Source organism: Camelina sativa, chromosome 5 (assembly GCF_030686135.1).
Source record: "Camelina sativa cultivar CO46 ecotype springtype chromosome 5, ASM3068613v1".
Taxonomy (NCBI): domain Eukaryota; kingdom Viridiplantae; phylum Streptophyta; class Magnoliopsida; order Brassicales; family Brassicaceae; genus Camelina; species Camelina sativa.
Genome location: NC_141884.1, coordinates 7,984,285 through 8,002,735, shown reverse-complemented (window position 1 = coordinate 8,002,735; position 18,451 = coordinate 7,984,285). Strand labels below are relative to the sequence as shown.

The 18,451-nt window shown below is 35.1% G+C and overlaps 4 protein-coding genes across 5 annotated transcripts; 2 read left to right on the top strand and 2 right to left on the bottom strand.

Annotated features, from left to right (window-relative positions):
- Positions 1 to 431: 431 nt before the first annotated feature.
- Positions 432 to 4,879, bottom strand: LOC104786149 (protein SCAR1-like). 2 transcript variants are annotated; one of them, XM_010511489.3, is made up of 9 exons: positions 4,207 to 4,879; positions 3,766 to 3,929; positions 3,255 to 3,378; positions 3,086 to 3,182; positions 2,937 to 3,004; positions 1,218 to 2,856; positions 1,042 to 1,137; positions 845 to 949; positions 432 to 758 (listed from the first exon to the last, which is right to left on the bottom strand). In XM_010511489.3, exons 1-9 carry the CDS (start codon positions 4,359 to 4,361, stop codon positions 699 to 701), a joined length of 2,508 nt encoding a protein of 835 aa, XP_010509791.1. In that variant the 5' UTR covers positions 4,362 to 4,879; the 3' UTR covers positions 432 to 698. The 2 variants fall into 2 exon arrangements, with proteins under 2 accessions (XP_010509791.1, XP_087369470.1); XM_087513344.1 differs by having other exon boundaries at positions 2,937 to 3,182; positions 4,207 to 4,811.
- Positions 4,880 to 8,445: 3,566 nt separating this feature from the next.
- LOC104786148 (uncharacterized protein At2g34160) lies at positions 8,446 to 9,708 on the top strand. The gene is made up of 5 exons (XM_010511488.2): positions 8,446 to 8,635; positions 8,923 to 8,971; positions 9,115 to 9,177; positions 9,276 to 9,340; positions 9,434 to 9,708. Exons 1-5 carry the CDS (start codon positions 8,516 to 8,518, stop codon positions 9,527 to 9,529), a joined length of 393 nt encoding a protein of 130 aa, XP_010509790.1. The 5' UTR covers positions 8,446 to 8,515; the 3' UTR covers positions 9,530 to 9,708.
- Positions 9,709 to 9,926: 218 nt separating this feature from the next.
- On the top strand, positions 9,927 to 12,659 carry LOC104786146 (uncharacterized). Its single transcript, XM_010511485.3, has 4 exons — positions 9,927 to 10,258; positions 10,570 to 11,435; positions 11,541 to 12,314; positions 12,406 to 12,659. The coding sequence occupies exons 2-4, from the start codon at positions 10,653 to 10,655 to the stop codon at positions 12,442 to 12,444; spliced, it is 1,596 nt and encodes a 531-aa protein (XP_010509787.1). The 5' UTR covers positions 9,927 to 10,258; positions 10,570 to 10,652; the 3' UTR covers positions 12,445 to 12,659.
- A 160-nt stretch (positions 12,660 to 12,819) lies between these two features.
- Positions 12,820 to 14,894, bottom strand: LOC104786147 (CBL-interacting serine/threonine-protein kinase 13). The gene has a single exon (XM_010511486.3). The coding sequence runs from the start codon at positions 14,667 to 14,669 to the stop codon at positions 13,143 to 13,145; it is 1,527 nt and encodes a 508-aa protein (XP_010509788.2). The 5' UTR covers positions 14,670 to 14,894; the 3' UTR covers positions 12,820 to 13,142.
- Positions 14,895 to 18,451: the final 3,557 nt, after the last annotated feature.

Below are 18,451 nucleotides of genomic sequence, written 5' to 3'. Positions count from 1 at the left end.
TAATATATTCTCATCCCGATTGAATTGGTTCAAATCGGTTTATTTTTAAAACGGGAATTTTTTTTTTTTAAAGGACAGAATCTTGTTTTTTCTTCTCTAGAGAGTGTCGAATCAAGTTTACAACTTTAAAACTCAAATTTAAAGAACACAAAGCGAGCTTCACGGCCTAGGGTTTCGAGTATACTTACTTGTATAATGATTCCCGAGATCCTATATATGTCAACTTACGTTTTTTAACGTATAATTAAATAACTCGTTAAAGAAAAGAAGAAGTAAATAAGTAATTAAGTCGTTTTGATTCCGATTTACTTCAACAGACAATAACACAGCTAACACCAACTGATTCCCCTCCAATCAAATAAAAGAAAATACCTACTGATTCCATCTTATTAAATTAAAGGGGATTATATCATAAGTCCTAATCCCATGTGTTGAGTAGAAAATTCACAACTACTAAAATATTAATCTGTCCCCAAATTGGAGTAATAAAGGTGATTAACATTAATCCTAGAGAGACTAGCTCAGACATAACATATTCTACAGTTATTATATATTTATTCAGAACCTATCTCTCTTTGTTGAGGATACAAAATATAATAAACGTACGACAAAATCGACCTTATATAATCTACTACACAATAAACAAATAAGTAACGCAATGAATGTGGTGACTGGTGTGACTTGCACTAGTTAACTTGTCACGTGTCGCTATCGCTCCATGAATCACTTTCGCCATCTCCATCGTCACTTGCTACAGCCTAAGACAACAGCCAGATATGTTAATGCTTTTAACGACAGGAATGGATTGTACTTGGAAACTGAAACAGAGGATCATAATGTCAACCTGTCTGATAGAGGTTGCCTTCTCTAGAATCACGCTAATATTGGTGTTCATCGTAGCTTCCGATGGTGCTGTCTTTGTCGTTACCACACGTCTCAGGTTAAATTGCTGTTATGATTCGGAAAAAGATGTTGTTGGTAACGAAATTGGAATCTTGTATATGTGAAGGGTTATAAATTCTTGTTACGAAAAAGACTCACTTTTGTTCGGATTTGATGCAAGAAGTCTCCAGCTTCTGTCTCTTTTACGTTGCCATGACTTTGCTTATAATCTCTCACATTGTTCTTAAGATGTACCTATCATTCACCATACAAAACTCCTTACACAGAAAAGACGAAGCAACAGGAAAAAGAGTAGAGAACTTAATTCTTTATACCTTGATTTCTGGTTTAGGATCAGAAACAGTGACAATGTTTGGTTCCTCTTTCTTGACTGCATGTAAAGACTTGTTGTTCTGTTCGAACGCGCGCATAAGAGCGTCCTTTAGCGACGGCTTGTTGTTATCCTCAAATCTCTCCGGTGATGGTATCTTTGAAACCATCCATTGTAAAGGTGGGAGAGGTGGTGGTAATGGCTCAGCTGGATTTTGGAGGTAAGAGACATTTCCAACTAAACAACCATTTGCTGTTTCCATATTTGGAGATGGTTCTGAGAGAAAAGAAGGTTCGGGATTGGTTCTTTGAAAAGAATCATAGAGCTCTTGTTGGTTCTTGCTTTCACGGGTTTCTTCTGATTCATCTTCCCACTGCTGCTCAGACATCGACACAGAGCGATTTTCATTGTCGCTGTTATCTGAAATGTAAGAAGATGATCTACAGAAAGTGTCCTTGTCTGAATCAGAATCAGGAAGTGATGTAGCAGTAGTCTCTGGCACCAACTGAAACGAAGAAAACGTGTAATCATCTGGAAGTTTCAACTCCAGTTCGGAACTAGGTAAGGTTTCTGAGGATTTGAAAGATATCTTCATGAGATCAAGTGGAGGAGATGAAGTAAACCAATCAAAAGGAGCCTTATAACCTTCTCTCAAAGGTTCTTGAAAGGTTTCAGTATCAATCTCTTCAACAATCTCTGGAATAGTTTCGGCTACAATCTTCGATGGTATCGATGGTTTCAGTCCCAGTAGATTTCCATTAGTCCATGTTTTAATGGATTCTGTGTCACAAGAAGTCTCAGCTTCTTCTGATTCTTGATGTTCTTGTATACCACTAATGTCATACAAGGGATTTGAGAAGCCATTGGAGTAACTATGAGTGCCACTGCTTATTTCCGAAGCAGCCCATGGATCTTGTTGACTCAGTTCTTGAGATTTGTCTACCGGTGATGATAAATGTAGCTCTGTTGCAGCAGCACATATGAACTCATCATCACTGACGTTGTTAGTAATCTTCTCTGTTTCTAGCTTACACACAATGTTATCAAATCTTTCTTCTGTAATCTCATTTGAAATCTTCTTCTGGACCTTTTCAGTTGTTTGATACGCTTGATCATTTTCAGATTCCGAATCGATTGTGTAAAGCGCATCAACAAAATCATCCCCTTCACTTTCTGTTTCATCTTCACTGTCCATTTCCAATTCCCTCGGTTTGTTATCTTGGACTGCTTCAAACTCTGTATGGTCTTTCAGTCTTGATACTGGTTCAGCATCCAAGACAAAGTTAGTCTCCAATATTACTTCAGGAGCTTCATTTGTTGCACATTGCAGAACATTGCATTCCTCCACTATCTCAGCTTTCTCATGCCAACTAACGCAAGAAGAACCACGAGCTGCTAAATCCTGAGAAGGACTATCATTTGTATCTTCACTTTCACTTTCAGAAAGAACTGAAGCAATGGTTCGAGAACCAGGTGTAAACCTTGAAGAAGAAGATACACCCTTTAGTTTATCTCCACCGCTTCTGGAATCGAAAGAGAAAGAACGTTGATCTTGTAAGTCGGATTTTGATTCTGTTTCCATCGTTGAGGCTGTTTTAGAGCAAGAGGTTCTTTCACTGAAGCTTAAAGAAGTAAATGTCTTCCTGAAAATCAGATGAAAACTTCATGTTTTTGAGTCATATATGAAACATATCTCAATCATGTCAAACCAAAATGTATTTACCTGTCACTCTGGTTAGCTATAGAGGCAAGACTTGATATATCTCGATTCCGTTGTAATGATTTTTTCTTCTGTTTCATGTATATAAGTTTAGGAAACAGAATAATAACCATAAAGAAGAAGAGACTATGGTTGAACTGATTTAAACAGACCTTAATTTCTGGAAGTTTAGAAGCTCTTGATGCTCTTTTGAAATGAGTAGGATCGGAGTATCGCTTTAAGCAAGACCCTGGACCATTTATATCAAACCTTACAAAAACCGCAAAGAATCAGGATCACATTTCCAACCAGTCTAAAACGAAATGAGTAAGGTGTACATACTTGTCTAGCAAGTGAAACCGTGGAGGCTCCCTGCAATCTTCATATGGAGCCATACTAAACGGTGGCAAGTCGTCATATATAAAGTGATTCTGCACATTTGGTATACGAGGATGCCACTCTAGACCTGAAACAGCATGTGAAAACTCAACTGATTAACTATACTTAAATACTAATCATCTTCTTCAATTCACTATACCAAAATAGTATTCTACTTCTTTTCTGATTAATAACTTAAATGGTTACTACTAAAATATCACTTTTTTAATACAGATCCAAAAGGAAGAGAGTTCATAGCTTTCTTCACCATGTGATGATCCAAGACTACTACCATATCCTCATCGAATTCTAAACTCAATAAAGAGTATTTTAAGCTAAGAAGTAAGTGCAAAAAGGCATGTGAGCTAGGGCCTACACTAAACTAAACTCAGAGGATATAATTTAGTTTAAAGAACAAAATATGTGAATCTAGACAATAAAAGAAGGTTGACAAGAGAAACAAGACAAAAGAAACCTCCAGTGTATGCAAAATGAATGTGGTTCGTTTGTGCAAGCACTTTCTTGTGGATTGAAGGAACTGTAGCTTCTATTTGCTTCAGCCTCATCTTCAATTTATTGCTTCTTGTTGCTGTAATCATAACCTCCTCTTGTATTCCATGAAATAGCTCAGCTGCAAACCTGAAGTTTTGAATCATGTGGAATAAAAAGGTTTTATATTGGCTAACACTGAAACTCATGACAACTCAGAAGTTAGAACCATAAGGCATAAACTAAGCAAATGAATAAGACTAGACATAGCAAAACTGAGGATCTAAGAAGCATAATAAGATCCCTAACTCCATAACACTTAGCTCAAATCACATTTACAATTAAATAAAAGATTACAAAGGAAGTTGAATTAAAATGTTAAAAAAAAAAAAACAGAGAGAGTTGGGGTTGACTTAAAAGAACTTACTCGGTGAGATCACCAAGTTGACGCAAGATCCCAACGAGTCCAGAAACAGAGACGCCATCAAGAATTGCTTTAGGGTCTTCAAGGTCGACGGTTCTGTGAAGCTCCGGTTGACCAAAACCGTGGACGTTTCTAACTTGGAGCCTAACAAGCGGCATTTTTAGTTTGCTCTGTTCTTGAGAAAATTCAAGAGAAAAAAAATTAAATGATCAAAATGGGTTTGGAGGGTAAGAGACCAAGATTGAGTTGTTTATTTTTGTGTGGGGTGTCTGGTGAGAGATTGTTGCAGCTTAACCGCCGAAAAGAAAGAGAGAGAGAGAGAGAGAGAGAGAGAGAGAGAGAGAGAGAGAGAGAGAGAGAGAGAGAGAGAGAGAGAGAGAGAGGGAAAAATTTGGAGGTTACAAAAAGGAATTTGGGGTGTAAAGTGAAAGAGAGACTAAGAGGAAGTCGGAAGACATTGCCAACACCGCAAGCTATTCCCTTTACAATATCATTATTAACAGAGAAAAATAAACACAAAAGTGCAAAGACAAAAGGACGAAAAGAGGGCTTGCAGCAAAAAGAAAGGTACCCATAACCTACTGTGTCATATTGAACCCAAAAAAAAAATGATCCAAATTTGGTCATCCCGGAACTAAAATTGTCTTATAATTCTTTTTTTTTTTTTTTTGCCAGCAGAATGCAAAATTGTCTTATCATTCATTTTTGTAAATTGTGACAAAAAATAGTTAATATTTATGTTGGATATGGTTTTTTGATCACCAATAAACTAGTGAATAAGATTATGTTAAAAATCGCTTTGATGACATTAGTACTTGATACAGTTTAAAGATGTTCAGAATATTGTAATAGATCTATGCTCCTTCTTCACAAAAATTGGACTCACCTTACCAATATATATATATATATTTTTGAATGTAATGTTAAATTATATTCAAAAGAAAATAAACGTTTTTACAACTAGTGCAACAGTTTCTGAAAAAATTTAGAAATCTACATCAGACTAATCTAAGCCAGTCGAGATTGTAGCCAAATTTGATATGCTTCATCATAGCGTTGATCCCCCATTGATGCTTCTCCATGCCGTCGCCCATTAAGCTCTCGCCAAAGTGTGTAAACAACCACTTGGAAATATTTTTACCACTCACCTTACCAATATTTTACCAATTGTGAAATTATAGACTCAGTTTTCCATTCTGAAATGAGGGACTATCATATTTTTTGTGGTCAGAAAATCAAAACGGTAGTCTTCAAGTAGCACAATTCTCAAACAAACAAAAAAGTTCTAGTAGACAACCTCATCAACGCGTTCTTACGAGCAAATATTTGAAGAAGTGATAATATACTCAATTGGAGTAAAGTTTAGATCAATGAATGAGAATTTTGAAAACTTCTAGTATAATATAGAAATGAGGTTACTGTTTAGATAGCTTTAAAGTTTGGATCATTGAATGAGAATTTGAAAACTTTTAGGGAGCTGTATTCAACTTGACATTTAAGTGATTTGTGTGAAATTTACAAATTCTATGTTATTCAATCATGGATTTTAAAAAGTCTATTAAAATCCACTGTTATTGAACTGATGATTTAAAAATTTACTTTAAAATCCATTAAAATCCCTTGTTATTGAACTAATGATTTAAAAATCTACTTTAAAATCCACTGTTATTCAAAACAGTTTTGTAGATTAGGATTTTAATAATTTTTCGTATTCTGGAGGATTCTGGAGGATTTGTTTAGTTAAAAATACAGAAATCCAAATCTCATGGTTTTAGGTGGGATTTGAAAGAATTTTACAGAAAATCATATGAACTTACCTAAAATCTATCAAAATTCTAAATTTCCTAAATCCCATCAAATTCTCCAAAATCATGGTTTGAATATACCCCCTTAGTATAATATAGAAATGGGGTTACTGTTTAGATAGCTTTAAAGTTTGGATCATTGAATGAGAATTTGGTCGTTTGTTAGGAAATAGACTTGTTGAGTTGGCTACATATTTATTAGAAGAACAATACTCCCATAAATGGGGCACCAATACAGACACTCGTACACATCTACTACTACTATATTTTTTTTTTGGTTAATAAACTATACTAACATGTGATACGATTCAAAGCTTCTAATAATGATTTTTTTCTTCTAATAGTCAAGTGCAATTAAATTTTTGATTCTTATTCTATACGATAAAACTTCTTCAAAAATTGTAGAGCTAGCCTCTTGCATCCTCAATTGATACCTCGACTATAGTGTGTGTGTGCGCGCGCGTGTGAGTACAGTATAAATATGTATTCATGTATCTTACACATTGAGACTTACACACATGCATGTGGATGTGTGACCTACTCCCACGGTTTGAGATATGCATGTACACAATAAATCATGCACAAGCATATTTAGATCTGTGCTTCTAGAGTAGTTAGGATCTAAAACTCCCATTAACCAAAGCAACTTATTAACTCGATTTCTTTTGTCGTTTTTAAATTTTAATATATTAATAAATGTAAATACATTAATAACTACTAAATACTCCAGAAATGGATCAAAGATATGTACAGTATATCCTACTCCTAGTCCTTACTCCACAGTCCACACTAATACACACTATTAGAAGTAATCAATTCTATGGTCCTTGGTAGGTATAGTATTAATAAATAAGTAATGCGATTAGATCCATCATCCATGCATGACTTTTAGCTAGTCGTCTATTTATGGAGATGCTACCTAATCATAAAACTAATCACATCTCATTTATCATTTAATGTATTACTTCTGTCCTTTAATTTTATGTTTAGCCAATTTGGGATTGTGCGGTTGTAATCTTTGACGCAGATTCTTTATATGAGCAATATTACACTGTTATTCTTATTTTATTTCCATCATATCAGTAAAAAGTTACAAACCTTTCAAAATAAATGGCGATTGATAAATATTCATATAACATGATGTTTAAATATTTGTTACTAAAACTAAATTCATTGTTAAAATATAGGATACTTTCTAACAACCTCGATCGATATTTCATATTTACTTTGATTAAAGGTGAAATCATCCAATTGTACACTAGCATCATGCATGTCAGTATGTCACACACTTTAGCATTTTCTTATATCTTCCAGGGAAAAATTGTATGTTATATATTAATCATTTGCATAAACATAAAACAAGAATTGGTGCAACAATGACCCATCGATAGCATCATCAATGCTTTGTTTTGAGATGAAACGTGGCATATACAGTACGGTGTCGGATTAAGACATGATACCGTCATACCGTAATCATGTCCTAACTTGACATCGCTGTATCATATGATATTAAATTTTTCTTATTTTTCGAAAACGTCAATATGATTTTAATTGATTGTATTAGATCTGTAGCAGGTGATATCCGTCAGTTTTCCAATAAGATAATTTTTCATTTAAATAAAATCCAACTCATTGACTTTGCAATTGGCAGATAGTTTATTCACGATAAATAAGATTATTGATCTGAAGCAATTATATATCGACAAATCTATTAAGTCTTTCGTAAAACCTTAATACTATATACTACCCTAGATTTTTTATTTTTTTTGGGTAACATATCAAACTGAAAATAGCTATAAGAGTACATGACCCATCACCCATCCATAATCAGGCTTATAATTAAATTCGGAGCCCTACCTTCATGCTGATGGACACTGACACACTCTTAATTAGCATGGTTTTGGATAACATTCTAGTTACAGTCCATTTCTCTTTTTACGCCAAACACTTCTAAAAACATACGACTCCAAAAACCAATTTACATATTTAAAGCCCATAGATAATAATAAACTAATACATCCGACGAGATTTAGAGCCATGCAACGCAGATTATACAGAGTTACAGACTAATGTAGCTACAATCGAGTTATCACTTACCAGTTACCACTATGGTCGAGGTCTATTCAACACAAAAAATGGACCGTAAGAAACCAGCAAGAAGCTAAAACTGAAATCATAGTGGTCATAACTCATAATGTAAATAACTAAATATTCCTCACAACTTATCACGTCATCCACAATTAGATAGCAAGAAACACAATTGTTAGAAACGCTCTAGAGGCCCAAAACAAACCCAACCCTTTTACCTTTGATCCACTATTAACCCCCCTTAGAGCCCATATAAGATGTTGTTTCGGCCCTTCCCAACAACCCGATTAACTAACCGGGTTGACCCGGAATGTTTGGGTGACATATACATAACCCAGAAGCGTAGATTCTTCTTTGCCCTGTTAAATTCTTTACCTCTGAAAAAAAAATTAGGGTTACGAATTGACAAATTAACAGCCATGGAAGAGATCACCGATGGAGTAAACAACATGAACTTGGCGACTGATTCCCAGAAGAAAAACCGGATTCAGGTTTCCAACACCAAGAAACCATTGTTCTTCTACGTCAATCTCGCCAAGGTCCACTCTTTATTATGTGTCCTCCTCTTAAGCTTTTGAAAATTTCTGGTCCCCAAAGATCTGTTTCGATTGAGAGTATGTTATTGTGTGTGAATCCAATCCCTAAAGGCTCAACCTTTATAAAAATCTCTATGTTAAATGATCTTGTACTGTTTCTTCAATTGGAACTGAGAGCTTAGGAATGGGTTTTTTGAAGTTTTACTTGGTGTGTATATGTGGTTATTACTCGTAATGGTATGTAACATATTGGTGTTTAACTGAGTGTTTATTGTTTGGATTTTGTTCAGAGGTATATGCAGCAGTACAATGATGTTGAATTGTCTGCTCTTGGGATGGGTATGTATCTTGTTCATCTCTCTCTTTTGGTATACTTATTGGGACTGTAATGTGTATTTGAGCTGCTCTAAAGTAGTCTCTGATTCTTGGTTTATATACCTCATAGTACTAATTAAGATTCTCTTCTACCATGAAACATGTAGCCATTGCAACCGTTGTTACTGTTGCTGAAATTCTGAAGAACAGTGGTTTTGCTGTTGAGAAGAGTAAGTGATCTTTTTAGTCAGTCTGAATTAGTACATTCTCTAATATTGGCGATTGAGCTTTGTTTCGGAAAATAATGGTTTCTTTGTTATATATATAGAGATCATGACTACAACTGTGGATATTAAGGATGATTCAAGGGGACGTCCTGTTCAGAAAGCTAAGGTAGTGTTTTTTTTTAGAGCAAACTCTTTCATGCATATTCCAATCTGTTCTGAAATTATGATTTATTCAGTTTCGGTTTCTTTGGTAATGCAGATTGAAATAACGCTTGTGAAGTCAGACAAGTTTGATGAACTAATGGCTGAAGCCAAAGAAGAGAAAGAAACTGCAGAAGCTCAGGTGCAGAGCTGATAATCCTACTAAAATATTTGGTTTTCATGTTCTTTTATCTCATCTTGATGCTTATTACTAACTAAAAGGGCTCTATTTCATTAATTTTTGGCTTCTATGTTGGATGGTTTGTTGTATCTGTTAGCAATTGATCATAAAGATATAGCAAAACCGTATATGGCCTCGCTCTTCACATAAAACATCCGAGCCATCTTTTGTTTTTCTTCTTTCTTTTTGTTTATCCTCCTTAGTCAAATTTGGATTAGAATAAGATGACATAGTGATATGAATCCTAATGTACTTATCACTAATAAAAGTGATATTTGTCACATAATATACTTCTAGAATTAGTTGAGACGCTATGTTAAGTAGAACTTTTAAAAGTTTACACAGTTGGGGGTATCTAATACATTCGCACAAGCCTCTCGTGACATTTGTTTCTTTTCTGTTTTTTTTTTCTTCTTCAATTCCCATTTTCGTCTCCGTCATCTTTACGGCACAGAAATGTACACAAAACCAAAAGCTTACTCTATCTTCTCTCTCTCTCTCTCTCTCTCTCTCTCTCTCTCTCTCTCTCTCTCTCTCTCTCTCTCTCTCTCTCTCTCTCTCTCTCTCTCTCTCTCTCTCACATGCCTTTGTTCTTACTCTTTCTCAAGACTCAAAGTCACGTCCTTTTCTCCTCTCGCTCATCACAACTCTTTCTCAGTGCAGAGAACAACTCCGAAGCTCCTCCCTCCACATCTCTTTCCGGTTAGTTGATTTCACTTAGTTCCTACATTGCTTCAAAGATTGTCACAATCTTCTAAATTCTTGCACATAATACCTTATCCAATGATTTAAATCACGGGTTTGAAAGTTTAGCGACGCAACTATATTTTTTGAATTTAACTAAAAGTTTCTTGTAAAGTTCATTACTTTTTGTTTTTTTCCCATCTTAATCAGATTTGTCGTTGGGGTTCATGTGTGTCAGTGTATATAATTAAATTAAGTGCTTTAAATTAGTCAACTACTAAGAAATCTAGGTAGCTCCGACTTATTTATTTATCTCTGTTATATTTCAGATCTGTTTTGGAGAACTGTGAACCATCATTAAACTAGTGTCAGTCCATCTCTGAAACTTCTCTAACGGCTTTGGTTGGTTGTAATGGCGGAGAACAAACTTAACTTCGATGCACCTCTTCTTTCTACAAGGAGGATGAAGAAATCAGCAGTGTCTGTTCGTAGAAACATGCCAAAGCAGCTCGATGATGTTGCTGACTCCAAGACAAGTGAATCTCTTTCTGTTTCAGTTCTTGTCAAAAAAGACATGGGTTTAGATAAGGTTCCGGAATCTGCCTCTGTTCCTCTCGAATCTCCCTTGGAGAGTTCAGTGGGTAAACATTTAGAAGAAGAAGAGAGTGATGATGATGATGATGTCTTCTCTGATGCCCTTGATACATTGTCTTTAAAGCATAGCATAAGTGAGGCAATGAAACCGCCAATGCCATCTGAAGATCCTCAACCTCGGGCTTTCATGTTGGATCGGTTCTTACCTGCCGCGAAATCCATGACTGTGGAGCAACCAACTCAATATGCTTGGAAGCGACAACCGTTGCCTCTCATGTCTGAACCAATGAGACAAATTAGAGATATAGTACCAGCGGAGAATCATGCAACTCCTAATAGGTATGAGTCTATGATTTCTCCATCTTATTATCAGGGCATAGATTATGATGAAGAGAGCGAGGATGATTCAGATGATGATGAAGTTTCTGAGTATCTTTCTAAGAGAGGCTGTGGGATGATGTCACCACAACTGTGCTTTAAAAACTCACTCGGTATGCTGAGCTCCGTGCATGGTCTTAAGGAGAAACCTTACTCCAGCCATGATCAAGTGAAGTCAAGCAAGGTCGCTCAGCTCAAGTCTCGGTTCCAATCTGTGAAAAAGGTTCCTTCTCAAGCCTGATCCCTTTCCTTTTCACTTCTTTTAGTATTTGTATAGATCTAATCAGACGCTCACTAATATATCATTCAAAATCTTGTATGTTTTCAGCTCGCTCTTGATTATAAGCTTAAGTTGGGAAATATAGCTCAATCTCCAGTACATCCAAGTGTTGGGAAGAAGTTTAACTTTGGATCTGAGCAACTTGAATCAAACCTGAGTGCTACAAGTAGGCCATCTTCTCCTTACAGGCAAACTGGCTGTATGTCACCGTATCGCAGTGTAGGAAACAGCTCCCCTCTTCACCCTGCTGGTTTCCCTGGAACTCGTAAGGAAGCAGAGATTATGAGAGCTAACAGGTTGAACAAGCATATAAGAAACATAGCCATGTCTCAAGAGCTACTCTATCCAAAAAGTACAAGACAAGACTGTTCAACAAAATCTATCATGGAGAAGACATTATATGTTGACACAGAGAACTCTCCAAAGACCAGCAACGATCATGGTAACTCAAATGTCAAGAACTTGCCAGAAACAATTTCAGAGGAACCAGAAATGGAGGGAAAGAAACCTAAAGCCATTCTCGAGCTTCAGGCTGTAGAAACTCTAAGTGTTAGCAGTGGTATCAAGACGGGGAAGGCAGATGAGTTGGAAAAGAACAACAATGGCTGTGATATGTCTCCACTTGCTCCGCCACCACCCAAAAAGCCTTCTGATTCTTGGCTTCTCAGTAATCTGCCTTCATTAGCCTCAAAGATCCCATCACGAAGATATCTGTTTCATTCCAAAAAAAAGAACATGGAAGAAAACTCCACAAGTGTTACCAAGTGGGAAACTATAGTCAAGACTTCTTATACGCACAGAGATCATATACGCTATTCTGAAGTAAGCATCTAAAGTTTTCCCTGGGAGATAAAGAAACACAATATAGGCGATAACGTTAATCAGCTTTTGATCTTCGCTATATCTTTTGCAGGAACTGGTTGCTCGTTCATCTTGTCAATCCACAACTTAATGGTTTGAACCCTTGGAATGGATCATCAGGTTGAATTTGATTACAACTTCATAGGCGTAAGAAACCGAGTTTCTTTTGTGACCCGTAGAACACTTAACCCGTAATCCCTCAGATTGATTTACATGTGTAGCTATACTTCCATATCTGTCTGTTGCCTACTTAGCTAATAAGACGAACATTTGTTCCCAGTAAATGCTATGTTCATATTTCTATCATATAACTGTTCTTAGCGTTTTCAAAAGTTTCCATTCAGGTGCTTCAACTACAGGACAGCAAAGTCTACAGGTAACATTTACCCATTTCAGTTTATCATATACAGTCTCTCTGAGATGAAGCATCGAAATGAGTAATCTTAGGATGAACAAGACAGTGTTATAGGGGAAGGCCGAGAAAGAATTATCATTAAGCTTGTCTCTTTGTTAGAGATACATGTACAAACATATTAGCAATAAACGAAAAACTAGCCTTTGTAATCGCCAGCAAAAACCGTCTAACTGCCTTAGATCGCACTACTCTTAATTTCTTTTCTTCTCTGATCTTCCTATATCACTCCCATTACAACTCTCTCATCACTTTCATATATATACAACAAAACAAATGAAATTATATGGTATAGTAACAAAGAATGTTATTAGTCTCGTTCTATGATGATACCTTCTCTTGTTATGTCTTCTTCTCTCGACCTTCCAGTTATTTTTTTAACTTTGTAACTGTTCAATTTCAGGTGGCAAACACATTGCTTCTTCAACTTCATCTGCTTTGTAATGCATCAGTTTCTCCAGCTGTGGTCTAAGTTCCTTGTTGCAAAACTCCTCATACTCTTCTATATTCCCTCCTTTCTTCTTCACCTCAACCACCACTAGAGATGGTGTCAGCTCAAAGATCTCAATCTTAATAGTCAACGGTCCTTTAGCACCTTCTCTACAACCTTCTAACCTCACGCCCCAATCCTTCTTCCTCACCGTAAAGTTCACCGTCTTCGCAATCTCTTCCAATTTCGATATGATCTTTATCACAGGAGCAGCGGATACAAACCTTGCTCCTTGTCCACCTTCTTCAAACAAACCAGAAAGATCAAATCCGGTAGAGAACGATATGATGTCAAATGCGTTTAGACTCGCGGGTCTCGGCATTGAATCAACTCTGTTAATATCAAACTCTGCGTCTCCTTCTGAAGCAGTCGATGATCTTCCTGATGACAATGATGATGAATCGTCTCCATCATTGTCCTCATCCTCCCTACATAACTTATCGTTTTCGATGTAGAACTTGACATGTTTGAACCCTTTCTTGAACCATCTATGCTTCATGATCTCAGGTATTGTGATTCTTGTATTCGGATTCGTGTCTAGCATCCTTGTCACAAGCCTTGCAAGCTCAGGAGAAAACCATTTAGGACACTTAAACTGCCCTTTATATATCTTCTTGTACATAACCAATATGTTCTTGTCATCAAACGGAAGGTAACCAGCCATCAACACAAACAAGATCACTCCACAAGCCCAAATATCGGCTTTGGCTGCGTCGTAACCTTTCCTTGTCAAAACCTCGGGAGCCAAATAAGCTGGCGTCCCGCAAAACGTTTGACAGATTCCGTCTTGCCTGAGCTGCTCCGAGACAACGCTGAGCCCAAAGTCAGAGACTTTAACGTTCCCCTTATCGTCCAAAAGCAGATTCTCAAGCTTCAAATCGCGGTGGTAAACACCGCGGCTGTGGCAGAAAGCCACGGATGAGATTAACTGCTGGAAATATCTCCGAGCAGTTCCTTCTCTTAGCCGTCCTCTAGCCACCGTGTTGTAAAGCTCTCCGCCTCGTACGTACTCCATCACGATGTAAATCTTTGTCTTCGTAGCCATGACCTCAAGGAGGTGGACAATGTAAGGGTGGCGAACACGTCGGAGGATCGAGATCTCCCGTTTTATATGACCGGCCATTCCACTCTTCACGATCTTCTCCTTGTCAATGACTTTGATGGCCACGTCCTCGCCGGATTTAATGTTCCGTGCTAAATAAACCTTAGCGAAGCTTCCGTGACCTAGAAGCTTTCCTAATTCGTACTTATCCATGAGAATAGAGCCTTGAGGGGTCCGTGGACTCTTCGGACTCTCTGGAGTACTGATCTCTTTGTTCGTGTCTTTAGTAACGATTCGACCAAGAAGACCCGCCATGAACTGTAGCGGCGTCGGCCCGGTGATAGCCATTGGCGGAGACAAGACTTGAGCCATCGGTGGGCTAAGACTTTTCTTTTGCGCTATGTTTGTTGATTCCGACACGATTTTAACGGGAAAAAACGAACCAAAACAAGAGAACGAAACGGATGAAAATAAAAAATGGTGGGGGTTGTGTTTGTTTCGGTTGTAATGTTGTCTTAACTTGGCCTTTTCGTGTTCGTTTTATAACAGTTTTCGAGTTGAATTTTCTACTTTATTTAATGTTCAATAAGCTGAAAAGTCATCTGATTAAATATTGTTTTAAACACTAGTATATTGCTTATTTGATGTTGATGTGTTATCCTAATCCATTTATTTTTGCCAGCAGAATAACACGTTGGACGGGTTTTATCCATACGCAAAGTCAATTTTAATTTATAATACATATATTTTCCTTAAGGGACAGATATTAGGGTTGACTTATCAAACCACCAGTGAGGTTGATCGATAAGCAGATCATGATTCGTGAAGATGTCGTCACACTCTCACACATTTGTTTATATTCTCTCTTAGTAGGTTTATCTGATAAGTGAGTATAATAGTCTGGAGAAGAAGATGTAGAGTTGGTATTTGTGGGAACCACGTCACGTGTTAATGCTGAGTCGGTGCTTACTGTAAGTTGTGGATTTCACGTAGCCGACCTAAAACCAAAAGCTTCAAAGACACTCGAAAGAGCGATCATATTCATACTTCCAAACAACTTCACGTTTTTTCTGTATAATATAACTATTATATTTGCATTTCGAGTTGGCTAGCTACTCTTGAATGCAAAAGTTTCGTCCGAAAAACTTTATTCTAAAATTGTATAATTTGGATTTCAAGTTGGCTAATCTTGAGTGCATAAAAATACCGTTGTTTAATGGCTTTGATGTCGCATTTAGTCGTTCTCGTTCACAATCTTAATTCATTTCTCTATTTATATAATGTATCAGTTTTATCTCTATATAATATGTATTTTAATTTGGATTTCCAGGAATAGTTATGTAGTGTATTAATTATAAAAATATAAGAAATGCTATTCGTCACTTAATTGTATGTGTAAAACACTTATTTATCTCTTCGTTGCTTTCATAGGAGAATTTTTCATGTCACATAAATTGTTCCCCTGGTAAATAAAGAAAAAGTCAACTTATTCATTTAACTGATTCAATAATACGAATTAGGCCTTGTTCGTTTATTCATTTGGATGTACCATCTGAATGAACCATTTAAATGTTGTTCGTTTTTGACATTGAGATGAATCATTTAGATGTATCATTTAAATAGACCATTTAGATGTAAATGCTAAATGATGAAACAAACAGACACTTAAACTAATCATCCTTTAATTTTTTTATGTTGCATATCTATTTTGTTTCTGTTATTAAGTTATACTCGAAATGTATCCCAAAATAGCTTATGCTAAAATGCAAGCACGACGAAGGTTTGTTTATCCTGTTTCGTATCTTTTGTTATAGTATTTAAATAATTAAGAAATACATAAACTAATGAAAAACCATAATTATATAAGAAGACTGTAAGATCGATGTGAAACCACGTAAAAAAATATTACAATTGTTCGGATAATGTTTATCTTTATGTATTACGTTAATATATGTATGAAATTATCTAAAAGGAAGTATTCAAAATTCATGAGAAAATATGAATGTGTAATAATCCAAAAGCAGAATGTGTAAATGAAAACTTAAGTTCCTTTGTTGTTGGTCAAGAATGGCATCCTTTAGAGAGCAGGTCAATGAATTGTTTGAGTCACTGCACAAACACAATGATCTGTATCCGAGTCAGGATTCGAAATTGCGTACATTATACATTGTACTAGTTAAATACCAAATTACATACACACCATGCATGAAACCATATGCATAAACTTTAAAAAGCCATTGCCTAACTTATCATACAAAAAGAAAAGGGGAGTATCATAAAACTTATTATGAGAATGTATTATGTGTGATGATAGCTGATAACATTTAAAAAAAAAAAGAAAAAAAGATGGAAGCTAAGGATGTTCATCCAAAAACCGTGATTTGTTAGGACCCGATCTAGAAAACTGGAACAGATTTTTTTTTTTTTTTTTTTTTGACGATCATTGGAACAGATTTTGCTTATCTTAAATTTATAAGCAATAACGTTTGACCAATATATATTGATGTGGTTGTAGATGATAAATTTGATAAGGCCCTTTGTTTGAAAAAGATTGACACAAGTTTCAATGCACAAGTGTGTAATAGGAAGTAATGCAGATTAATCCCAGACTTCTTGATGCATGCATTTTGAGGTTACAATACATTGATCCAAGTGACTTCTCCTCATCATTTATCTTTACCAGTGTATAAATTGCAGAAGCTGGTATGAAGAGTGATAGGGAAATGATGGAGCAAGAAATTTCCACTTTGTTTCTTCTGGTGCTCAACCGTGGGACGATTCTCACCATTCGAGGTGTGCAATAATTACTTCTATAGAGGAAAGGTAAGATGGATTTTGGAAATAGTAGAGTTTCAGTTTCCCCTTATTGGTCCACTTGGCAATGCAATTTTAACAAAAAGAAAAAAATTATATTAAAACAATTAATTTTCACATTTAACTCATATAATATAAAACTGAAATCTTTATAGCTTCTCCCTATAAATTATGCATTAACTTTATTTCTCCACTAAGTTGTATTAATCAATTGTATTAAAACAAAACAATAAATTAGAATTGTAACTCTCATTTTTCTAAATATAATTTTTCATCATTTTTCTTCCTACAAATACTTATTATCTTATTCTCTAAGTCTATCACTCTTTCATTCTCTCATCTTCTTCCACTATTCTCAAATCTCTTTTTTGTTTTGTTTTGTATTTTTTTTGTTATTGTTGTTGTATGGGTTATAAAAAATCAAATCAAATATCATTGTACAAGCTTAAGTTTAGAGTTTGTATGATATGTATATCTTATATATTTATTTTAATCTTTTAAAATGTTTATCTCCATTTTCTATTTTATATTAACATCTTATAAGTCATTATTTTCATACTTCCTTACAATATTCACCACACAATAAGATCATAAAGTTGAAATGATCCATATATAATTATCTATTATGTCTCTGGTTATCTCACATATTCATGTATCATTTTAAATAATTTATAAAGATCAATATAATATTTAAAGATCAATATAATTATCCATTTATCCATTTATAAAGACTATTTTGTTTTGTGATCCAATTGTTAAATCTACAGAGATCAATATAATATATATATATATATATATATTTTTTATGATTTGAGGTTTTTGAAAACAAAAAGAACATAATTAAACAATTGGTTTTTTGTGTCTTTAATCAAAATAAAAAATGATCCAAAAAACAAAACATATTCAACTGGAACTTAGATATAAAAATAAAATATAATTTTAAAAATATCATTTCACTAAATTCTCTAAAGATGAAACCATTAGTATGAAATCTAGCACTATAAATTAAATTGATGAGTGAAAACCAAAAAAATATAAGTTATCCTTGGGATTTTAAAAATTATTGAGATTGAAGAATTCATATAATTTTATAAGAAAAATAATTTAGTTTGTCACTTAAAAAGTAATATTTTTATTTTGAAATATTATGTGTAAGTGTTGAGTTTATATCAACAAACAACCAAATCATGTGAATTTTGATTCAGCCACTTGGTATTCCTTTTATTTTATGTTATAATAAATTAAAATATTTATTTATAATTAAAGACATGTAACTCCATTTAACTCAAATGTAACTCCTATCCAATAATTATACATTAATTCATTCCTCCTACTAACTT